This window comes from Sander vitreus, chromosome 1 (assembly GCF_031162955.1).
Source record: "Sander vitreus isolate 19-12246 chromosome 1, sanVit1, whole genome shotgun sequence".
Classification (NCBI taxonomy): Eukaryota; Metazoa; Chordata; class Actinopteri; order Perciformes; family Percidae; genus Sander; species Sander vitreus.
In genome coordinates, this window is record NC_135855.1 from 35,398,575 (window position 1) to 35,415,980 (window position 17,406).

Here is a 17,406-nt window from a genome sequence, read left to right on the forward strand (position 1 = left end):
GTATAAAAGGAAAATTCCCCCAAAAGGCTCAGTTGTTCACAAGCAAGGATGGGGAGAGGTTCACCACTTTGTCAACAACTGCGTAAGCAAATACTCCCAACTGTTTAAGAAGAATGTTTAGGCTGCAAGTGACAACTAGAACACGAATTATGTGGGTTCATGTAAAATTAGGAATTAAGTTGGATTTCTGCTGTCTGGCTGAGAGAAGCTTCTAGGCTATGTGATTGGAGTTTCAGGGTCCTGGGTGGAGTGTCGTGGTGAGACGGTACATCACTGTCTATTTGCCATAATACCAATAGGCTATGTTCCCGAAACAAAGAGGCCGATTCGCACACATAACTTCTGTGTTTGGTGCAATATGGTAGGTTATTTACGGTGGAAATTTTCTCCTCGACTTGAGTTTATTTGTAACAAATGTAAATCAGGTGAGACATGTTTACTGAGCTCAGCCTCATGGTAAGTTTTTTTTATTTTGTTTTAGATAGAACGTGACATCATCCAACCATCTAGCATGGGACAGGGGTTTAGGATAGAGCACAATTTAAAAAAAGGCTAGTTCCCTCTTTTCTTTTCAAGAGACTTTGTAACTTTTGCTTATGTTGGCTGGCACAGTTTGACAGTGATGTTTCTTTTCCAGTGCTGGCAGCAACATGTTCACTCATGACAGCAGGTAAATTATCTGAATGTAATAATAATAATGGTTGCATTTATTTTAAACATACTGTATGTGGCTTGAACACACTTTTCCTTTCATGTTATTTAAGTCTCCCTAGAGAAAGCGGTCTCCCTAGAGAAAGCTATCACCTGTGGCAGCAAAGGGAATGTCCAGAGCCTGAGCTGCGGTATGACTGAAGTCTTTGGGTCCACTGAGTGGTACTTGAGGTTTAAAGGTCTTGATAAACTGACTCAACCAGTATTGAGGCATTAAACATTTTGGGCTTTAAGTAACCAAAAAATTATACTGTGGCTGAGAGACTCATCTCTCAACAGCCACAAATGAATTCCATCAACTGTTAAAAAAAAAGATATGACAAAGATATTATTGCCATACAAATATACTGTATGTTTATAATAAAGTGATCCGTTTTGTTCTCCCTTGCTGTGTAACAGATGACGGAGTGATCAGTGTGCAGACTGCACTGTATGGACGTGCAGATGCTGTAACCTGCAGTGAGGGAAGACCTCTGGCACAGCTTGCCAATACACTGTGCTCTCAACCGGGCACAGTGGATGTTGTCAAGAAAAGGTACAATCATAGAATAATATACTAGTTTTTTGTTTTTTTTTGTTTATGTATTACATGTATTCTAAATGGGACAGTCTCATTAGGTCAATGATTCAATGTCACTAAGATTTCAAAAATGAATGCATCAAATGAATTACATTAATGAGCTAGCCTATAATGGGAAAGCATGCACCTCACCAACTGCAGCAGATCTACAATTTGTCACTTCGTAATGCAGCAGAGATGGAAGTGAAGATCTCATTTGCAAACGGGTAGAAGAACTAAAGACCATTAAATCATGATCTTTCATTCTGTGTTTTCATGAAGAGGTAAACATGGAATCAAACAGTGAGAATAGGTCTCCAGGGACACAGTATTTTCTAAAGGTCATCAAACACTACATCATGCAGGTGAATGAACAATGACATGATGCTGCATATTAAAACGAGTGGTACCTCGCGCAGTCTACGTTTCACACTACATATTGCACTTAAATAGTAGTTGGTAAAGTAGTGACACTATTTTGGTTTAAGTGAACTTTTGCTTTGTGCTAAAACATGCTTGTAATGTGTTTCCTACAGGTGTGATGGCAAGAGGGAGTGTGAACTAAACATCAACGGTTTTTATACCTCTGATCCCTGCTATGGCATCTACAAATACCTGGAAACAACCTATACCTGCCTCCCAGCGAGTGAGTCACATTGTCACATGTATGCATAAAGAGAAGAAGCTTCAGGTTTTATAGAGTAATGTGATTCCCTCATGTTACTTTGACAGTTCACCTTGTTACCTGTGAGGGCTCTTTGGCGCAACTCCAATGTGGTAATATTTTTTTTTGCATTCATGGTGGGTTGATGGGATAAACATAAATACATTTTCAATGCATCAGACCTGTCTAAACTACATTAGGTGCTTTCCGACCGGATAGTACTTCTACTTTTTTAGAGGAAAAGTACACTTCTAAGCAGTTCTAAGAACTACTCTTCCCCCAAAATCTTTTTTTCCGTTTGCATTCCCACTGGCCAAGTGGCCATAGGGACTGGTAGGAGGGTTAAGGGAGTGTCTTTATAGCATCGTCACTAGACCTTAGCGCCACATACAACAACAAATGACGCTAATACTTGTGCCCTTTTCCTATATTAAATGCACGTCCATTCTCATAGTAATTCACGTTAATGTTTTGCTCAACACAGACGGGGCTTCATTATACTCGGAACAGACCCTGTGTGCGTGCGTGTCGCAGGACACGCTTGCGGAGTTTAACTCCGAAAAGACAGTTAACCACAGGTTCCCGTTAATCTTATGATGGACATGTGTTGTGATATTTAAACAAACGAACCGTCAACGGCGAAATAAAAGCCTCTTATTTACGAGAGCGGTCTGAGAGACCTCCAGCTCACAGCGAGGTGTCTGAGCAAGACTGGACGAGCTAGAGGCCGGGGCAGGCGCTTGCCATTTTCACCAGACTGCCTATATTCAAAATCTAAACCGTTAATTTCTCGCCTAAAACGTCAGAAGTGAATTTAATGATGAATAAGATGGTGAACATTGTTAAAAATGTCCCGTTGTTGCTCTGCCTGCGAGTTCCGAGTTGGCAGTGGGCGTCACTTATAAGTTCGACCAATCAAGTACACCTAGGAAAAGGGGAAAGACCCTGCTCTGAAGTAGGAGCTAAAAAAGTACGCTACAGCGGCCAGAGGAACTTTAAAACCCCCAAATTTTTCCTGTCAGAACACAAGTGTTCTAGGAACGTTTAGTCCTAAGAACTGCAAAAATCCCTCCGGTCGGAAAGCCCCTATTGTCTTCTCCACCTTGCCAATTGTTTTTGCTTGACAGATCAAGGACAGGTTATATTTGTGTATGGTGCCGACTATGGACGTAGTGACCAGACCACCTGCATTTACCAACGGCCTCTCAATCAAATTCAAAATATCTCCTGCTCAAGCCCCACAGGCAAAGTTGCTAACAGGTACAGCTGCACAACCTTTGCTAAATGTACAGAAAAAAAGACTTCAAGAAACCATTTCCTATTGACAGATTAGTCCCAATGATTTGGAATTCTTGCAAGGTTAATTCAGTCAGTTAGAAATTGACAAAAGAAGGGCTCAAAGAAGGGAGGCATTTCACATGCACAAATCATTCAAGGCCTACAAAATGCATCTGGTGTTTGTCTTTCAAAGTATGGGGCATGCAGACAGGAGAAGCATTGGAGAAGCTCAGTTCAGTGTTGTACTGCAGCAAGAAGGAACAGTGTTCTGCAAAAATATGACTGCTATGACCGTCTGAAGTCATGCATGCGTGGCGTTTTTTCTTTGCTGATACAGGCTGAGATTTTATAATGTAAAGAAAATCACCACCTCAGATTTCATATGCTCCATAGTGTTCAAAGCCTGTTTTCACTCATGTCACTTTGCATCCACAGCTGTAATGGAAAAAACAGCTGTACCATCGCAGCGAGCAACTCTGTGTTTGAAAACCCCTGTGTCGGCACTTACAAGTACCTGGAGGTGGCTTACACATGTAGGCCTAACTGTGGCTGTAAGTATCTAAAATTCAGCTGTTCACTCTCGAACAGCCCAAAAACCAAAACCAACGGTTTTTCTCTCACTATTTAACTCCTCTGTTTCCCCCGGATTACGAGTCTGGGTGTCATCCTTGACGGCCCACTATCCTTTCAACCCCACATCAGTAACATTACCCGTCTGCCTACTTCCACCTACAAAACATCAATCGCTTCCGCACCTCCCTTACCCCTCCCCCCCCCCAACACACTGCTGCCATCCTTGTCCAGTTTTGTCACTTCCGTCTGGATTACTGCAACTCCTCTTTGGCCTCCCTCACAAATCCCTCCCATAAACTTCAACTGGTCCAGAATTCAGCTGCCAGTATCATAACTCAAACCCCCTCCATCCACCATATCACTCCTGTCCTCCAACCGCTCCACTGGTTCCCGGTCCAGTTCGGTATCAATTTAAAATCCTCCTGTTTGCATTCAAGGCCATCCACAACCTCGCCCCCATATTTGTCTGATCGCCAGCGTCCCACTCCTTCCCACTCCCTCAGATCCTCTTCCTCATACACCTGTCTGTCCCCTCCGCCCGTCTCACTACCAAGGGGAGCAGAGCATTCAGCCGCTCTGCTCCCAGTCTCTGGAATTCATTACCACCCTAACTCAAACATTGACTCATTCCCCAATTTCAAATTGCAACTCAAAACACATCTGTTAAACTGCCTATTCCACTTGATGTCAATTACTCTGCCTCGTTCTGTTTTCTTTATTTGCTGTTTTTAAATGACTTTCATATCCCTGTACGTGTCCTTGAGTGCCGAGAAAGGCGCGTTTTTTTATTTTATTTTTTTTCTAAAAAAAATAAAGAACTCGGCGACGATTAAAAGGTAAAGCCAATGCACTGATCAGTTGCTTAAATTGCCTGAAATTTAATATTTCCTGTTTTGCAGCTCCTGGGACCACTCCATTTAAATAGTTTGACCTATGTAAGCATACTGAAGTTTCAGTCATATCACAATAAACATGCATTCAATTAAATACATTTGTCAGTTTGTTCATTGGCTAGAGAAATGTGAAACATAACAGAATCCTGTTTCAGATACATAACTATACAACTATAAAACAATATGGAGTTGCTCGACCCGTAAAGGTTGTCAAGACGTTGAACTTTTGAGAGCAAAACAATCGTCTGCTGCACAGGATGCAGTTGGTTCCAACATCATTTGGTAGTTAACATTAGTCTCAAATTGCCAGACCGATCTACACAGCGCTGCGGAGGAGGGTCTGGCTTAGGGTGACCAGACGTCCCGGTTTGACTGGGACAGTCCCGATTCGGAGTTGCCTGTCGGGACACTAAAATGTCCTGGTTTACACCAACCGCTATGAAATTGTCCCGGTTGTCGGCAACTATATAGCCGACTTGGTCTTATGCCAGCGGCTGAGCGCTGGGTGAAAATGTTCGCATTTCAAAAGCGGAGAGATTCCGTTCAAAAATATAGGTCTCCTTTGTCAGTTCGCCATGTGTCTACCGGGCACAAATGCTCCCGTTGAGGGGATCTTTTCGCTCATGGACTGACGAGGAACTGTATGACCATTCCAAGTTAAAGGCGTTACGTGTCACACGGGCCAATTTTGCTGACACCTGTGTGCAATTTCAGACTTTCAGCCAACAAATTGATTCACTCCTAAACAAATATACGGAATTAATGTTTCCAATAGGGAAGCTATCTGCTCTATCAAATGAGATTACATTTGTGTGTATTTTTGGTTAGAATAACACTAACACTTTACGGTAAGGGTACATGAATTCATGCATTAATTGATGTAGGCTATGTATTATGTAATTTTATGTATTACTGCATTCCTTAATATCCCATGAATCATCAGGAACTGATGTGTTCATAGTCTGTCATTCATGACCTCATACATGAACAACACAAAGGATTAGGTACGTGGGCACATTATGAATTAAGCATGATTATTTTTCTGAAAAAAAATGTGGTCATCACTGTGCAAATTGTGATTTGAACATAACTTGTGCATAATGATGTACCCACCTTACCTAATGCTTTAGTTGATGTGGTGTTCATGCATGAGGTCATGAATGAGAGGCTATGAACTCATACCAATTCCTGATGATTCATAAATTATAAAGGAATGAATACACAAATCATGAATTAATTCATGCATGAATTCATAATTCATGTACCCTTGCCGTAAAGTGTTACCGTAACTTTAGTTCAAGCCTGTGGCAGCAGTTCCAAATAATTCATTCAGTGCCATGCAATGAAAAATACCTTTTCACAGTTTTTCACAAGTTCAGTGGGTGCATTTTCCAAAAGAATGCTTTAATTCTGAAAAATAAAGTTGGTCCCACACGAAACTCACTCAATGTCTTTTTAATATTTCTTAGATATGTAGGCTACATACCAAGAACATTCATGAATATTAACTGAGATACCCCATTATGTTGTGAGCAGTAGGCCGACATGTGCTGTTGGCAATATTGTGTCTAATCTGTCTGTGTCTATGTCTGACCTGGGCTGGCATATGTTCACGTTAAAAAGCGTGTGCGTGTACGAGCACTACGGTCACGTGCAAAGTGTCCCAGTTTTAGTTCCGGGAAATCTGGTCACCCTAGTCTGGCTAGTCCACACAGCATTCTGGGATAGGAGAAAAACATGCTCTGGTTGGCATTTCTTTAAACCAATAACAATCCAAATCGTCTTGGGTGGACGGTGCCTCTGCAAAATGGCCTCTAGAAGGAACTTTTGGTGGAACGTGTATGTTCAAAGGTTGTTTTAGTCGTGCAACAGAAAACTGGTCTAGCTAGCTGTTTGGATTTACCCTGGAGCGATCTGAGGAGCAGTTAACCATAGTCCTCATAAATCTGACATCCGGCCGAAATGAGGGACATCCGGCAAAATAACCAGCATCACCTGAAAAATCCCAGAAGTGAAACTTCATTGATATAGACTAGGTTAACATTAGCAGCTGTAGCTACAATGGCTGACAAAAAACACAAACCTACAGACACTCAAGCTAAACTGAAAACACTGTGGCATATGCAGTAAAATGTATGACAACAGGATTACATTTTATTAAGTCTAACGTAGACATTATTTGCTGCTGCTTAAAGGTGCTCTAAGCGATGTCACATGTTTTTAGGCTACAACATTTTTTTTTTGTCACATACAGCAAACATCTCACTAACCGCTAGCTCCCTGTCCCCTAAACACACTGTTAAAAAAACGCGGTCTCTGCAGACAGCCCAGGCTCCACAAATGGCAACAAAAACAAACTGGCCAACCTGCACTACGAAACATAAGTGTTCCAGCCAATAACCTACAAGAAGGATTTGGGGGTGGGGGTTAGTGCACGGAAGGGAGGGGAGCGGGATGAGGAGGAGGGAGGGGGCGAGATAGCCGTTTTGTTTGACAATACTTCGAACGTCAAGAAGTGACGTCACCCAACATCGCTTAGAGGACCTTTAATGTAGCGTGTGAATGAGTGTAAACCTCAGTTATTTGGTAGTTGTGCTGTGGACAACCTCTGTCAAGTTGCTGATGTCATTGTGGGGTGGCAGTAGCTCAGTCAGTAGGGAGTTGGGTTGGGAACCGGGGAGGGTTGCTGGTTGAAGTCCCCATACAGAACAAAGTATGGTGGTGGACTGGTAGCTGGAGAGGTGCCAGTTCACCTCCTGGGCACTGCCAAGGTGCTCTTGAGCAAGGCACCGAACCCCCAACTGCTCGGGGCGCCTTTACATGGGCAGCCTCCTCACTCTGACATCTCTCCATTAGTGCATGTATAGGTATTCAGCGTTTGCAATTCAGGCCTGTGTGTAAAGTGTATAATAACAACAGAGTGTAAAGTATAAATTATTATTATTGGAGAGGTCGGTCTTCGACGGGTAGACAACCTTCAGGTTGCTATCCTGGTCCACTGTGCGGACCTGCTGAATGATCAGTTCGCTGGAGGTCTCACTGCTGGCCGCCGGCTCTTGTGGGCTTTCCCCTTCCCCATCTGATCCCGATTCTCCGCCGTGACCTTGTTCAACTCTGCCATTTTCTGTGGTGAAACAGGAAATGCACTATAAATGGGTGCTTTGTTGTTGCATTGATGAGATGGACTTGAACAGATTGTGTAAAACTGAAGACACATTTTTTTAGATTGTTTCTGTGTTTTCTTTGATGCATTTCATTCAAAAATAATACGCCTGAGGTTTTGGAGGTTTAGATTCAAATATATATACATACAACCTTGGTTTTCTCACTGTTGGAAATAGTTTAACTGGAAACTCTGCAAGACAGTTTGTTTTTGTTTTTGTTCTTTTACAATCTATTAAAGAAATGACGACTAAGAAGTTAGCAGAAGAAATGGAAGAGATTAAAAAATCTCTGAATTTCATGTCAGAGGAACTGACCAAGGTGGTAAAACAACAGACGGGCCTACTGGAACTGATTGATGAAGTGAGACAACTGAAGGCTGTGATAAAAGATAACGATAAGAAAATGTAAGAGCTTGAAAGAAGACTTGAAGATCTGGATCTATACAATAGAATGGAGGACCTGGTGATATCTGGACTTGAGACAACCCACCGCACCTATGCACGGATTATAGCAGGGGACAAACAGGCCAACTTGCAGGAAGTCATGTCGGACTTTATTTAAAGCACACTGTAGTCTTGGTGCTGACAGACGTACTACATGCAGCAACAACGTCTAACGTCTTAGTGTCTAAATTTTATAAATTGAGATAGAGAGCCTTAGTATAAAATTCTAAAGCTCTTTATCATGGACCATCTATACATCAATTACAACACTTTGCTCCAAATGTCGTAGTTGGGTCACAAAATACTAATAATTAAGACAATCGAGCTGTAACTATTTAAAGGCCTCCAATGTTGAATTTGTCTCACTGAGGGTACATACTTGTCTTCTCTGGCCATTCCCATGTCGGATACACACTCTCTCTCATGGTCACTGCAGACACTGTTTTCAGATTTTAAATTGCTTTAATTTTAAAATGATTGGCTTTGATTTGGCTGAGGCTGCCCATTGGAATTGTGGGTAAGGCCTAATACTGCCGTGTTAAATGAATGTATACGAATTCTCATGACTTATATGCTGCGTTCCAGACACAATTTTTAGCCCGTAAGTTACCACTTCAAGTCACGACTCACGTCTTGATAGCGTTCCAGGCAAAGTCACAAAAAAACCCTTCTAGCTAGCGGCTACCTAACGTTGACGTTAGCTAGCGCTAGCGATTTCTAGTCTGCGACATATTTTGGGCTTCATTTAATAAACATAACCTGTAGTAGTACACAATCGTATGTGGTTCGGTACGAGTTCACAGGTAGTAAGTTACGGGTTTGACTGCCGTTCCAGGGCACTTTCATGGGTAGAAGGTTGTGAAACACAGGTTACGGGTTGCCTGAAATGCAGCATTATCCATAAAGTAAGAACTTTTATCAGGTATGCTGATGGTGTGGTGGGTTGTAAGCTAAATCACATTTCCTCTAGCCACAGCTGCAAATGTAGTACTGTTACTCGTATTTTGTCTGCTGGAAATACGAGCCCATCATGTTTTGCCATTTTGTTACAGAACGAAAATATATAAAAGGGACAACAGGCACGCAAGAACCCACAAAAAAATGAAAACCGAGCCAAAGATGGCCATACAGTTACTTAAGGTGTGACACAGAGAGAAATGGACCTCCAGATAAAGCATTTCATCAGTAAAAGGAAGATGTTACATTTACTAGGCTAAGGTTAGGGCACACAGGGTTAAAAAATACATTGTTATTATTGAAAAAGACATATTCTGATAATTGTGAAATATGTTGAAGTAGGGAAACGGTGGAACATGTGTTTCTTAGGTATAAGAAGTTTGTTGTAGAGAGGGGAAGATTAAAAGACAAGGTGGTAGAAATAGGAAGGGAATGGAGTGTTAAGAGAAATAGAAGAACATTTCAAGCTGAGATGAAAAGGTAATTATTTAAATTTTTATAGGAAACTAAATTAATAATTATAATGTAAGTAGGGTTTTTCATTTTTTTTTATCAATTAGAATGTGATTGTAACCAATGTCTGTTAAAAAAGGATTGTAACAGGGTCATTTTATTTGCATACTCCGATACGGTAGGTGGCGGCATACACCTATAAAAGTTGGTTTGTGGTCCGCTATTAAAATAAAGAAGAAGGAGATTGGTGGGTTTCTGGTTTGACTACGACGCTCAATGCTACGACCAGACGAGTACACAAGCAAAATGTTTGGTAAGAAATCATTTGCATACATCATCGTTTGTATTAGCTAGGTTCTTACTGTGTACTGTTTTGTTTCAGGAAGAACAGTGTGACGTTTTTAAGAAGCTGAAGCGAATGTTACATGCTAACGTTACCATAGCTAACAGTTAAGTTACGCTAACTTAGCTAGCTAGCTAGGTCTATTGTTTGAACCAGCTTTATTGTTTGTTTGCAGCGTTAAAGAAAATAGTTATTGGTAGCCAACCATTCAGTTTCTTTAACTGTCACATAGGCCAGTTTACTTTTTTTTACATTTGAGTTTTACACGACGGGTTCAATATGTCTCCGATTGACCACGTTGTGTGCATATGGCTATGGCTATGGCTAACCTGATTGGTTTGTCGTTGTACGCAGGCATTGCTGCTAAGCTAACTCTAATGAAGTCTTCACATTGCAGCGAGATTAGACTGGACGGTGCTACCTGTTGATCAGAAATGGGAACAGAAAGTACATCCAAACCCTTGCAGGCACGATGGTGTCTCCAACACAGGCGGGACGTCAGCGTTGCATGTTAAAAGTCGGACGGGTGATGGGTGTGAGAGTGATGAGTTGCACTAATCAGTTGGGGTGTTTGTTGCAGTGGCATCAATACCCCAATCCGACCCAACCTGAGGACACACTGTGTGCACAGGGGCCATCTGACTCAACCCTTCCACCTTTTTTGAAAGTGTGTGTGTTGTGCACACCATAGCATGACTTTAAGTAACATGAGATTACATTTTTTTGTTTTCTCTACAGTTTGAAAGTTTGCGATAAGCTGTTTTTTTTTTTTTTTTTTTTTTTTATATCAGTCTCTGCTAAATAAATCAATAGTCTAATAAGAATAATGTTCCACTGTTTCAGAAGACTTGAGTGTGTTTGAGGGATTCAATTGGACAGCCGAACAACCATCCCTGAACAGTGTTCAGGACACTGTTCAAACGTAAGGTGTATTTTCCAGAATTTGTTTTAATACTGTCCCCATGTTATTTGTTTCAGTCTACCATCTGGAAGTGGAGGGATGCTGTAGAGTTTCTCAAGCTTCTTTCTCCCTCAAGCAGGACTATTGGCTCACTGTCCTGGAGGCCAGCTCCTTCATAGCTCCAGGTTGGTTTCTGGGTGTGTTACGGTCTACCTTACTGCTTTCATCTTTTGATCTTTCTTTTTTTTCTTCTATTTTTATTTATTCATTTTTTTATAAACCTGGAGGTTTTTATGATAGCACTCTCGACATAAGGACAGATACAGGTTTTCTTCCTAGCTCGGAATGGGCCTTTGGGAGGGGAGGAGGGGGACTACGCACAACAGTAAGCGTGATCGGTGCGTGTACATTCAAATACATACAATTTGATAAACAAATGAAACGCCTATCAACAAAACTGCTTAAAAGTAATATTTATATACCACTGTTGAAGTCACCGGGAGGGTCCGACACAGCCTCTGGATGGTAAAACTGAGATAAGCACTCCTATTTAAGTTTATGTTCTGCTTTTCAACTGTTTGGAAAATTGCTATTAAACACAGTCGAAGTTGCTATTTTTTTTTCTTCTCAATTTTCATTTTGGCACGGATTTCCCTTTTGGGGCTGGCTAAAAAATCCTCTATGCAGGAAAAACCCTGAGCTAGCTCTATTTATTCATAGCGTTTACCAGGAATCTTCTTAAGAAGTCAGGGACTTAACCAGGCTTCAACCAAGGGAACTGGGTGAAATTCAGTTCCTGGCCCCACAAATGTCCCTCTTTTGGGGTTAGTACTTTTCACATAGCTCTGATTATTGGGGCAGAATTGGCAGTGCTGAGTAAAGCTGACTTGTGAAAATAAATCCTTGACGCTGTAAGAACTTGTATATAGCATTCAGTCACATGGCTTTCCAACTCCTAAGAGCGACAGTGAGGGGAAACCAAATTTTAATTTGTGTTTGTTAATTTTGTTTGTTTTTAATGTGTACTAAACCAGAAAATAAATGCTAGCGTATCATCAGCAGATACATGACTTGTCTTCCTGGTGTTTTCTGACTCCCTTTCAGAGGTGTCTTCACGTCACCACAAATATGCAGCAGTCATTTGCAAAGAACAATGGTTACTTTTTGTTTTTCAGTTCTGCAAATGTGGAAACAAATGGGAATGTGGTGACGTGGATTCAGGGAAACACAAATTGAAATGCCTTGACTATCCAAATCCATACAGTCCTGCTATAGCATATAGTGTTTTAGAGAAGTGGGCTGTGACAATGATGAGTTGCACTATTAGTCAGGTTGCTGATTGCAGTGGCACAGCGGCCCTGTCCTGACAACCTGTGGTGACACACACTGTGCACAGGGGCCATCTGAGTCACACCCACACCTGACAAGAGAAACGGTGAGGGCACTGCTTAATGATTTTCTCATCATTTCCTTTCCTACAATTCTGTTTTTGTTCTGATCTTCCTTTCCTAGACTGAAGATGGGAGAGTTGAAGGACGTGGTTAGCCGGGATGTTTGAGCCGTTGTGAAGGTGATGCCCAAAATGGATCCCGCCAGCAAAGGTTTTCCCTTCATAATCGGTGGAACCACTCCAACCCGAGAGCTGGTGAGGGCACGCACACTAATTCAGTCAACTTTTGTATTTTTTATGAAGTGCCATCTTTTATCCTTTTCAATTTGTCCTCTTGTGTGTACTACCTTATTAAAGTCAGAGCTTCACTCTTTGAGCTACTTGAGTCACTGCCTGAATTCTAAAGATGTTCCTACGGATTTCTGACACAAGGAAATGTCTGCAGCTTTTAAAGTTTCACACAAGTAGAGCTGGGCGATATGGAGAAAATCAAATATCCCGATATTTTTGTTGTAGCTCTTTCCGACGGCTCCACCGGTAGCTTAGCCTAGCAAGGATCCTGAAGGTAATCGGTTCCAACTAGCCTACTGCTCCGATAAGTGACAAAATAACGCCAACATGTTCCTATTTACATGTTGTGATTTGTATAGTCGGTGTGTACAAATAACAAGGTCACATGAGACGGCCATCTTCTAACCGTATACAAACTGCAGGGCTTGACATTGTGACACTTTTTGTGGCACTTGTCCTTTGGACAAGTACATTTATGTTTCGCTTGTCCATGCACAAAAGTCACTTGTCCGGGTAAAGATTTATCATTTTATAATTCTTTTTTTGTGTTTTGCTAATACAGAATTCAAACGAACCGTTGAAAGCATCCAAACACTATCAACATTAATAAAATGCAGTAGAAACAAACGTGTCCCAACAATAGATTTTCCCCTTCAACAAGAAAAAAGGATCTCCAGACTCATAATACAAAGTAATGCGTTGCACGCCAGTGTGCAGTGTACCACCAGAGGTGTTCTTTACCTTCATCGGGTAAAATTAGAACAATAACTGACGGACAAAAGAGCAGTGGAGTAGTAACGCTACAAGGCAGAGAGCCAGCCGCTAAAGAGTCAAATTAACTTAACGCTTCATCCACACAAGCACATTGCTATCGCTGTTGTGGAGATAATGGGTAGACGCTCAGTCTAGGTGCTAGTTCTGGGTTCACTCAGGTGTGTTGGCCAGAACACCACTTCAGGCCAAATATTCCAGAGGATGAATGAAGAGCTGAGAGAGAGTTCTTCTTATGTTTATTCCTTTCTCTTTCTTATGTGAGTGTGGTTTCTATAAAGAGAAACAAAATACAAATGAATAAATCAAATGTGTATACTCATTCCTCAAACAGTAATATACATTACCAAACGTAATATAAACAATAGTCAGGATATGGCTATATATCATTTAAACTCCAATAATGCAAGCAGAGAAAAAGGATTCGAACACTTATTATATGGGATTCTCAGACATTTTCTCCCATCCGTTACCGCTAACGTAGACAGCACTTCCTGTTATCTATGATATGCGTTAAAGCCTCCACCTAACTAAACGGCTGGATGCTTGTTATTGTGGAAACGCCAGACCGGATGCTATGTTCCGTTCGAACTAGCAAAGCCTCGCAAGAGAAGCCTTGACAGCGGTACAGAAAACAATATTTAACACCACTTACTTCTTATTTTACTCAACCACAACGTACCTAACAAGTAGTAAAAGTATAAACCCGAGTGACAACTGTATTCGTAGGAAAGGTTGTAACATTGGCTGCAACAACTTAATCAATTATAAAAAATAGTTGCCAACAAATTTCATAATTTATTAGTATGATGACATTTACATAAGCAATTAACTAAAGAGAACATGGCATGCATTGTATTCCATGTAAATGTTTAAAGGGCATTGTACAAGAAGGCAAGGCATATGTTTGCTTTTTGAATCAAATGCTGACATTAATAAAATGTAGCTTTTTGCGTTTTCCGATTTTAATTATCCAAATAGTCGTTAGTTGCAGCCCTAGGGAGTTTGTTCACCATAAAAAGGTACGAACTGAATCGGTGAGAATCCATATTGGTTTGTTCAACTGAAAGTAATGATACAACTTAACAGTCTTGTAAAAGGGAGGATACTGTAACTGGGACGTTGGAACGACCAACATTCAATACAGATTCATAGAGATCGTAGAGCTCTGCAGGTCTACTGTGATTTAAGATCAGATTGTGGTTTTGGGAAATATGAAGCAATGACGCCACCAGAGGCTACACGTAATGTCAAAATTGCCACCAGAGACGATGTTTGTTTCTTTGTCTGTCTCGGCGATGACTTATTCTCTTTGTAGACTGTGTCTGCTTCTTACTGTCTATGATTGTGACCCAAATCCTACCTCAATTTTGCTATATCCCAGAATGTAATTTTTTTTTAAAATTTTTTTTTAATTTAAGGCATACTAGTTAAAACAAATGGTGGAAAAAAAAAAAAAATACATTGAATTTGAAGCTGTCTGTGTTTTAAGATGAAACATTTTCTTCAGACAAAACTGTAGAAAATTGCAGTAATGAGAAATCCTGTCAACATGTCACTCTGAAGGAATACCTCTTTCTTTTCTCTCCTGTCCTTTACTAGGCAGATGGACGAGGTGTTGGACCAGGACGGCATGTCTGAAGTGATCAACATCGGCTGTGTTGCAGCTGCATGTCATTCACAGCACAGACGCTGGTGTACCCTTGGGAACACAGCTGTATTGTGGGCTTATTGCTGGTGAGCAACACAGAGGGAAGTCCGGTTTTGCTACATTCATCTTCAAATGAATTTAGGCTTTAGTGTCATCGCCACAAAAAACATGTTCCAGACACGTACTGTAAATATGCACGAACACCATCACATGTATTTCTAATAGTCCTTGTCATAGCATCCGGCTGTTCGGTAAACCCTTTGAGTCAGAGCAGTCGCGTACATCACAGGAATGACTTACTGTACACTGAAGCTGTTTTGCAGAGGTGACTGGAATGGGTTGACGGTGCCTGTGGATTCCTCCTGAAGGATTTCAGTTTTTGTGATTGCTTTGCATCATCAGAGGCCACAGCTCATCTTAAATATCTGCATGTTCTCTGTGAGGTTCTGTCAGCCAGCAGTGAGCCTCAGGCTTGGTAATGTGTGCATTTGGTCAAAGGTTGGGGCTAAGCAATATGACATGAAATTCGTATCATGATAGTCATAACCCTAAATCCCTGTAAACAAGATTGTCTTTTGAAGAAACATGTCATGTAACCGGCGATCAGACTTGGCAGTCCCCCCTTTCTTAAGGCAGTGTGTTCTCTGTACAGTAAACCTGAATATATCCCTGCCACAATAACGTTTTAAACACTAAAGGGTAAAAAAAAAAAAAAAAAAAAACGCAAGCTCTTAACTCACCAGGAGTTTGTGCAACAAGCGCCAGCACAAAGCAGTCCCTGGTTCTCTTTTCTTTCTAATTGAAATGAAGCTGCCGTCAAGTGCTGTCGGAAATTTCGATCTATAAACAATCTGACGGAAAACGATAATTGTGAAATATAAACTCTACTTGTGCTCCATTGGAGGGTTAAAGAACACAAATGGGTCATTTAAGTGACACTCGCAACCCTGCAGCGACTCGCCGGATTGCTTTTTCTCATCTGAAGATATGTCAACTGCTTGTGAAGCACTTTGAAGTAGGGCTGGGCCATATGGAGAAAATCAAATGTCACGATATTTTTGACCAAATACCTCTAGATACCGCAACGAGATTGTAGTGTTGACTATTGGTGCGTTCACAAAATATTTACACAATGATATTTTTGATAAATAATCATCAGTAATGTGGATATAATGACTAAGTGGGTAAATGCAAATAATAGAACAGTTACAACAGTCTGGTACGTTCAGAAAAGTACATCACTTTACTGTAAACCAGGAAAAGACACTTATGCCATATCACGATATCCAAAATCTAAGACGATATCTAGTCTCATATCACGATATCGATATAATATCGATATATTGCCCAGCTCTACTTTTGAAGTGAATTTGATTTGTTTCAATCAATGATGACCAATCAGTGATGTAGGAATGGAAATGTAACTGAAATGTTGAGTCTTTGTAAATGATAGTGTGGTCTAGACCTACTCGATCTGTAAAGTGTCCTGAAATGACTCCTGTAAAAGGCAAGGTAGAGACTTTTCTTCTAGTCTATGCCTGCCTAGGTCGAAGGTGCTATATAAATTTGAGATGATCAATTCACTAAATAAAATGTTTAAAGAATTTAAGCCACTTTTGTTTTATTAATAAATGCGACTACAAAACAGAATATCCACCATGAACAGCACGACTGGCCAAGGCTAGCACATTCTACAGACGGTTGCTGATTTTGAGTTTTTATATATATGGTTAGTATACCTGATTTCAAATCCTACTTCAGTTACACGATTGTGATGCCATTACAATTTTTAAGCTACTTTTTTTTTTTTTTCTTCCCAAGAAGCAAAGGGACTATTTTGACTTTGTGGTACTATGACTATAATTAGCTGTTTGTGATGGGGTTGCTTTTTTGAGGATGGAGACTTGCGAATATGGACTTGAACATAGATGCTTATGTTGGTGTAAACATTTCTTTCTGAAAATGGCAAGTGTCAAAGTATTGGCTATTTGAAGATCTGAACAAATGGTAAGCTTTGAAAGTGTTGAGGTAACATCCTTAAGGAATTTGTTCCAGATCTCTACAGCGCAATAGCTAAAAGCAGCTTCATGTTCGGACGTAATTCTGGGAAGAATCAGCAGACCAGTTGCAGGTAGCAAGACTGGTTGCCGACTTAAAAAAGCGTTGAATACTTCATGACTTACCAGTTCCTTCTGGATGAACTGCTGCAGAGCTCTCAAACCTTTGAAATGAGCAGCTGCAATGTGAATGATAACCTGCTGCCATCCATGACGGCCCCTGTATCTCTGCTGTACAGTATGATTATTTTTTTTACCACCAGGTGGCACTTAAACACCAATTTTCCTCCTGTCGGTGGACAGATA

General features: G+C 40.9%; 1 protein-coding gene, 1 long non-coding RNA gene and 2 other non-coding genes across 5 annotated transcripts; all 4 read left to right on the forward strand.

Annotated features, from left to right (window-relative positions):
* The first annotated feature begins 432 nt into the window (after nt 1-432).
* Nucleotides 433-4,396, forward strand: LOC144523293 (L-rhamnose-binding lectin SML-like). The gene is made up of 9 exons (XM_078258768.1): nt 433-456; nt 613-670; nt 780-842; nt 1,111-1,246; nt 1,807-1,916; nt 2,003-2,047; nt 3,062-3,194; nt 3,648-3,745; nt 4,263-4,396. Exons 1-9 carry the CDS (start codon nt 433-435, stop codon nt 4,394-4,396), a joined length of 801 nt encoding a protein of 266 aa, XP_078114894.1.
* A 5,525-nt stretch (nt 4,397-9,921) lies between these two features.
* On the forward strand, nt 9,922-15,661 carry LOC144520072 (uncharacterized). Of its 2 annotated transcripts, none has more exons than XR_013502171.1 (4): nt 9,922-10,009; nt 11,018-11,137; nt 12,453-12,585; nt 14,995-15,661. It is a non-coding gene; the product is annotated as an uncharacterized LOC144520072 (long non-coding RNA). The 2 variants fall into 2 exon arrangements; XR_013502170.1 differs by having other exon boundaries at nt 11,018-11,125.
* LOC144523411 (small nucleolar RNA SNORD67) lies at nt 10,574-10,687 on the forward strand. The gene has a single exon (XR_013502503.1). It is a non-coding gene; the product is annotated as a small nucleolar RNA SNORD67 (small nucleolar RNA).
* Nucleotides 12,241-12,353, forward strand: LOC144523415 (small nucleolar RNA SNORD67). The gene has a single exon (XR_013502504.1). It is a non-coding gene; the product is annotated as a small nucleolar RNA SNORD67 (small nucleolar RNA).
* Nucleotides 15,662-17,406: the final 1,745 nt, after the last annotated feature.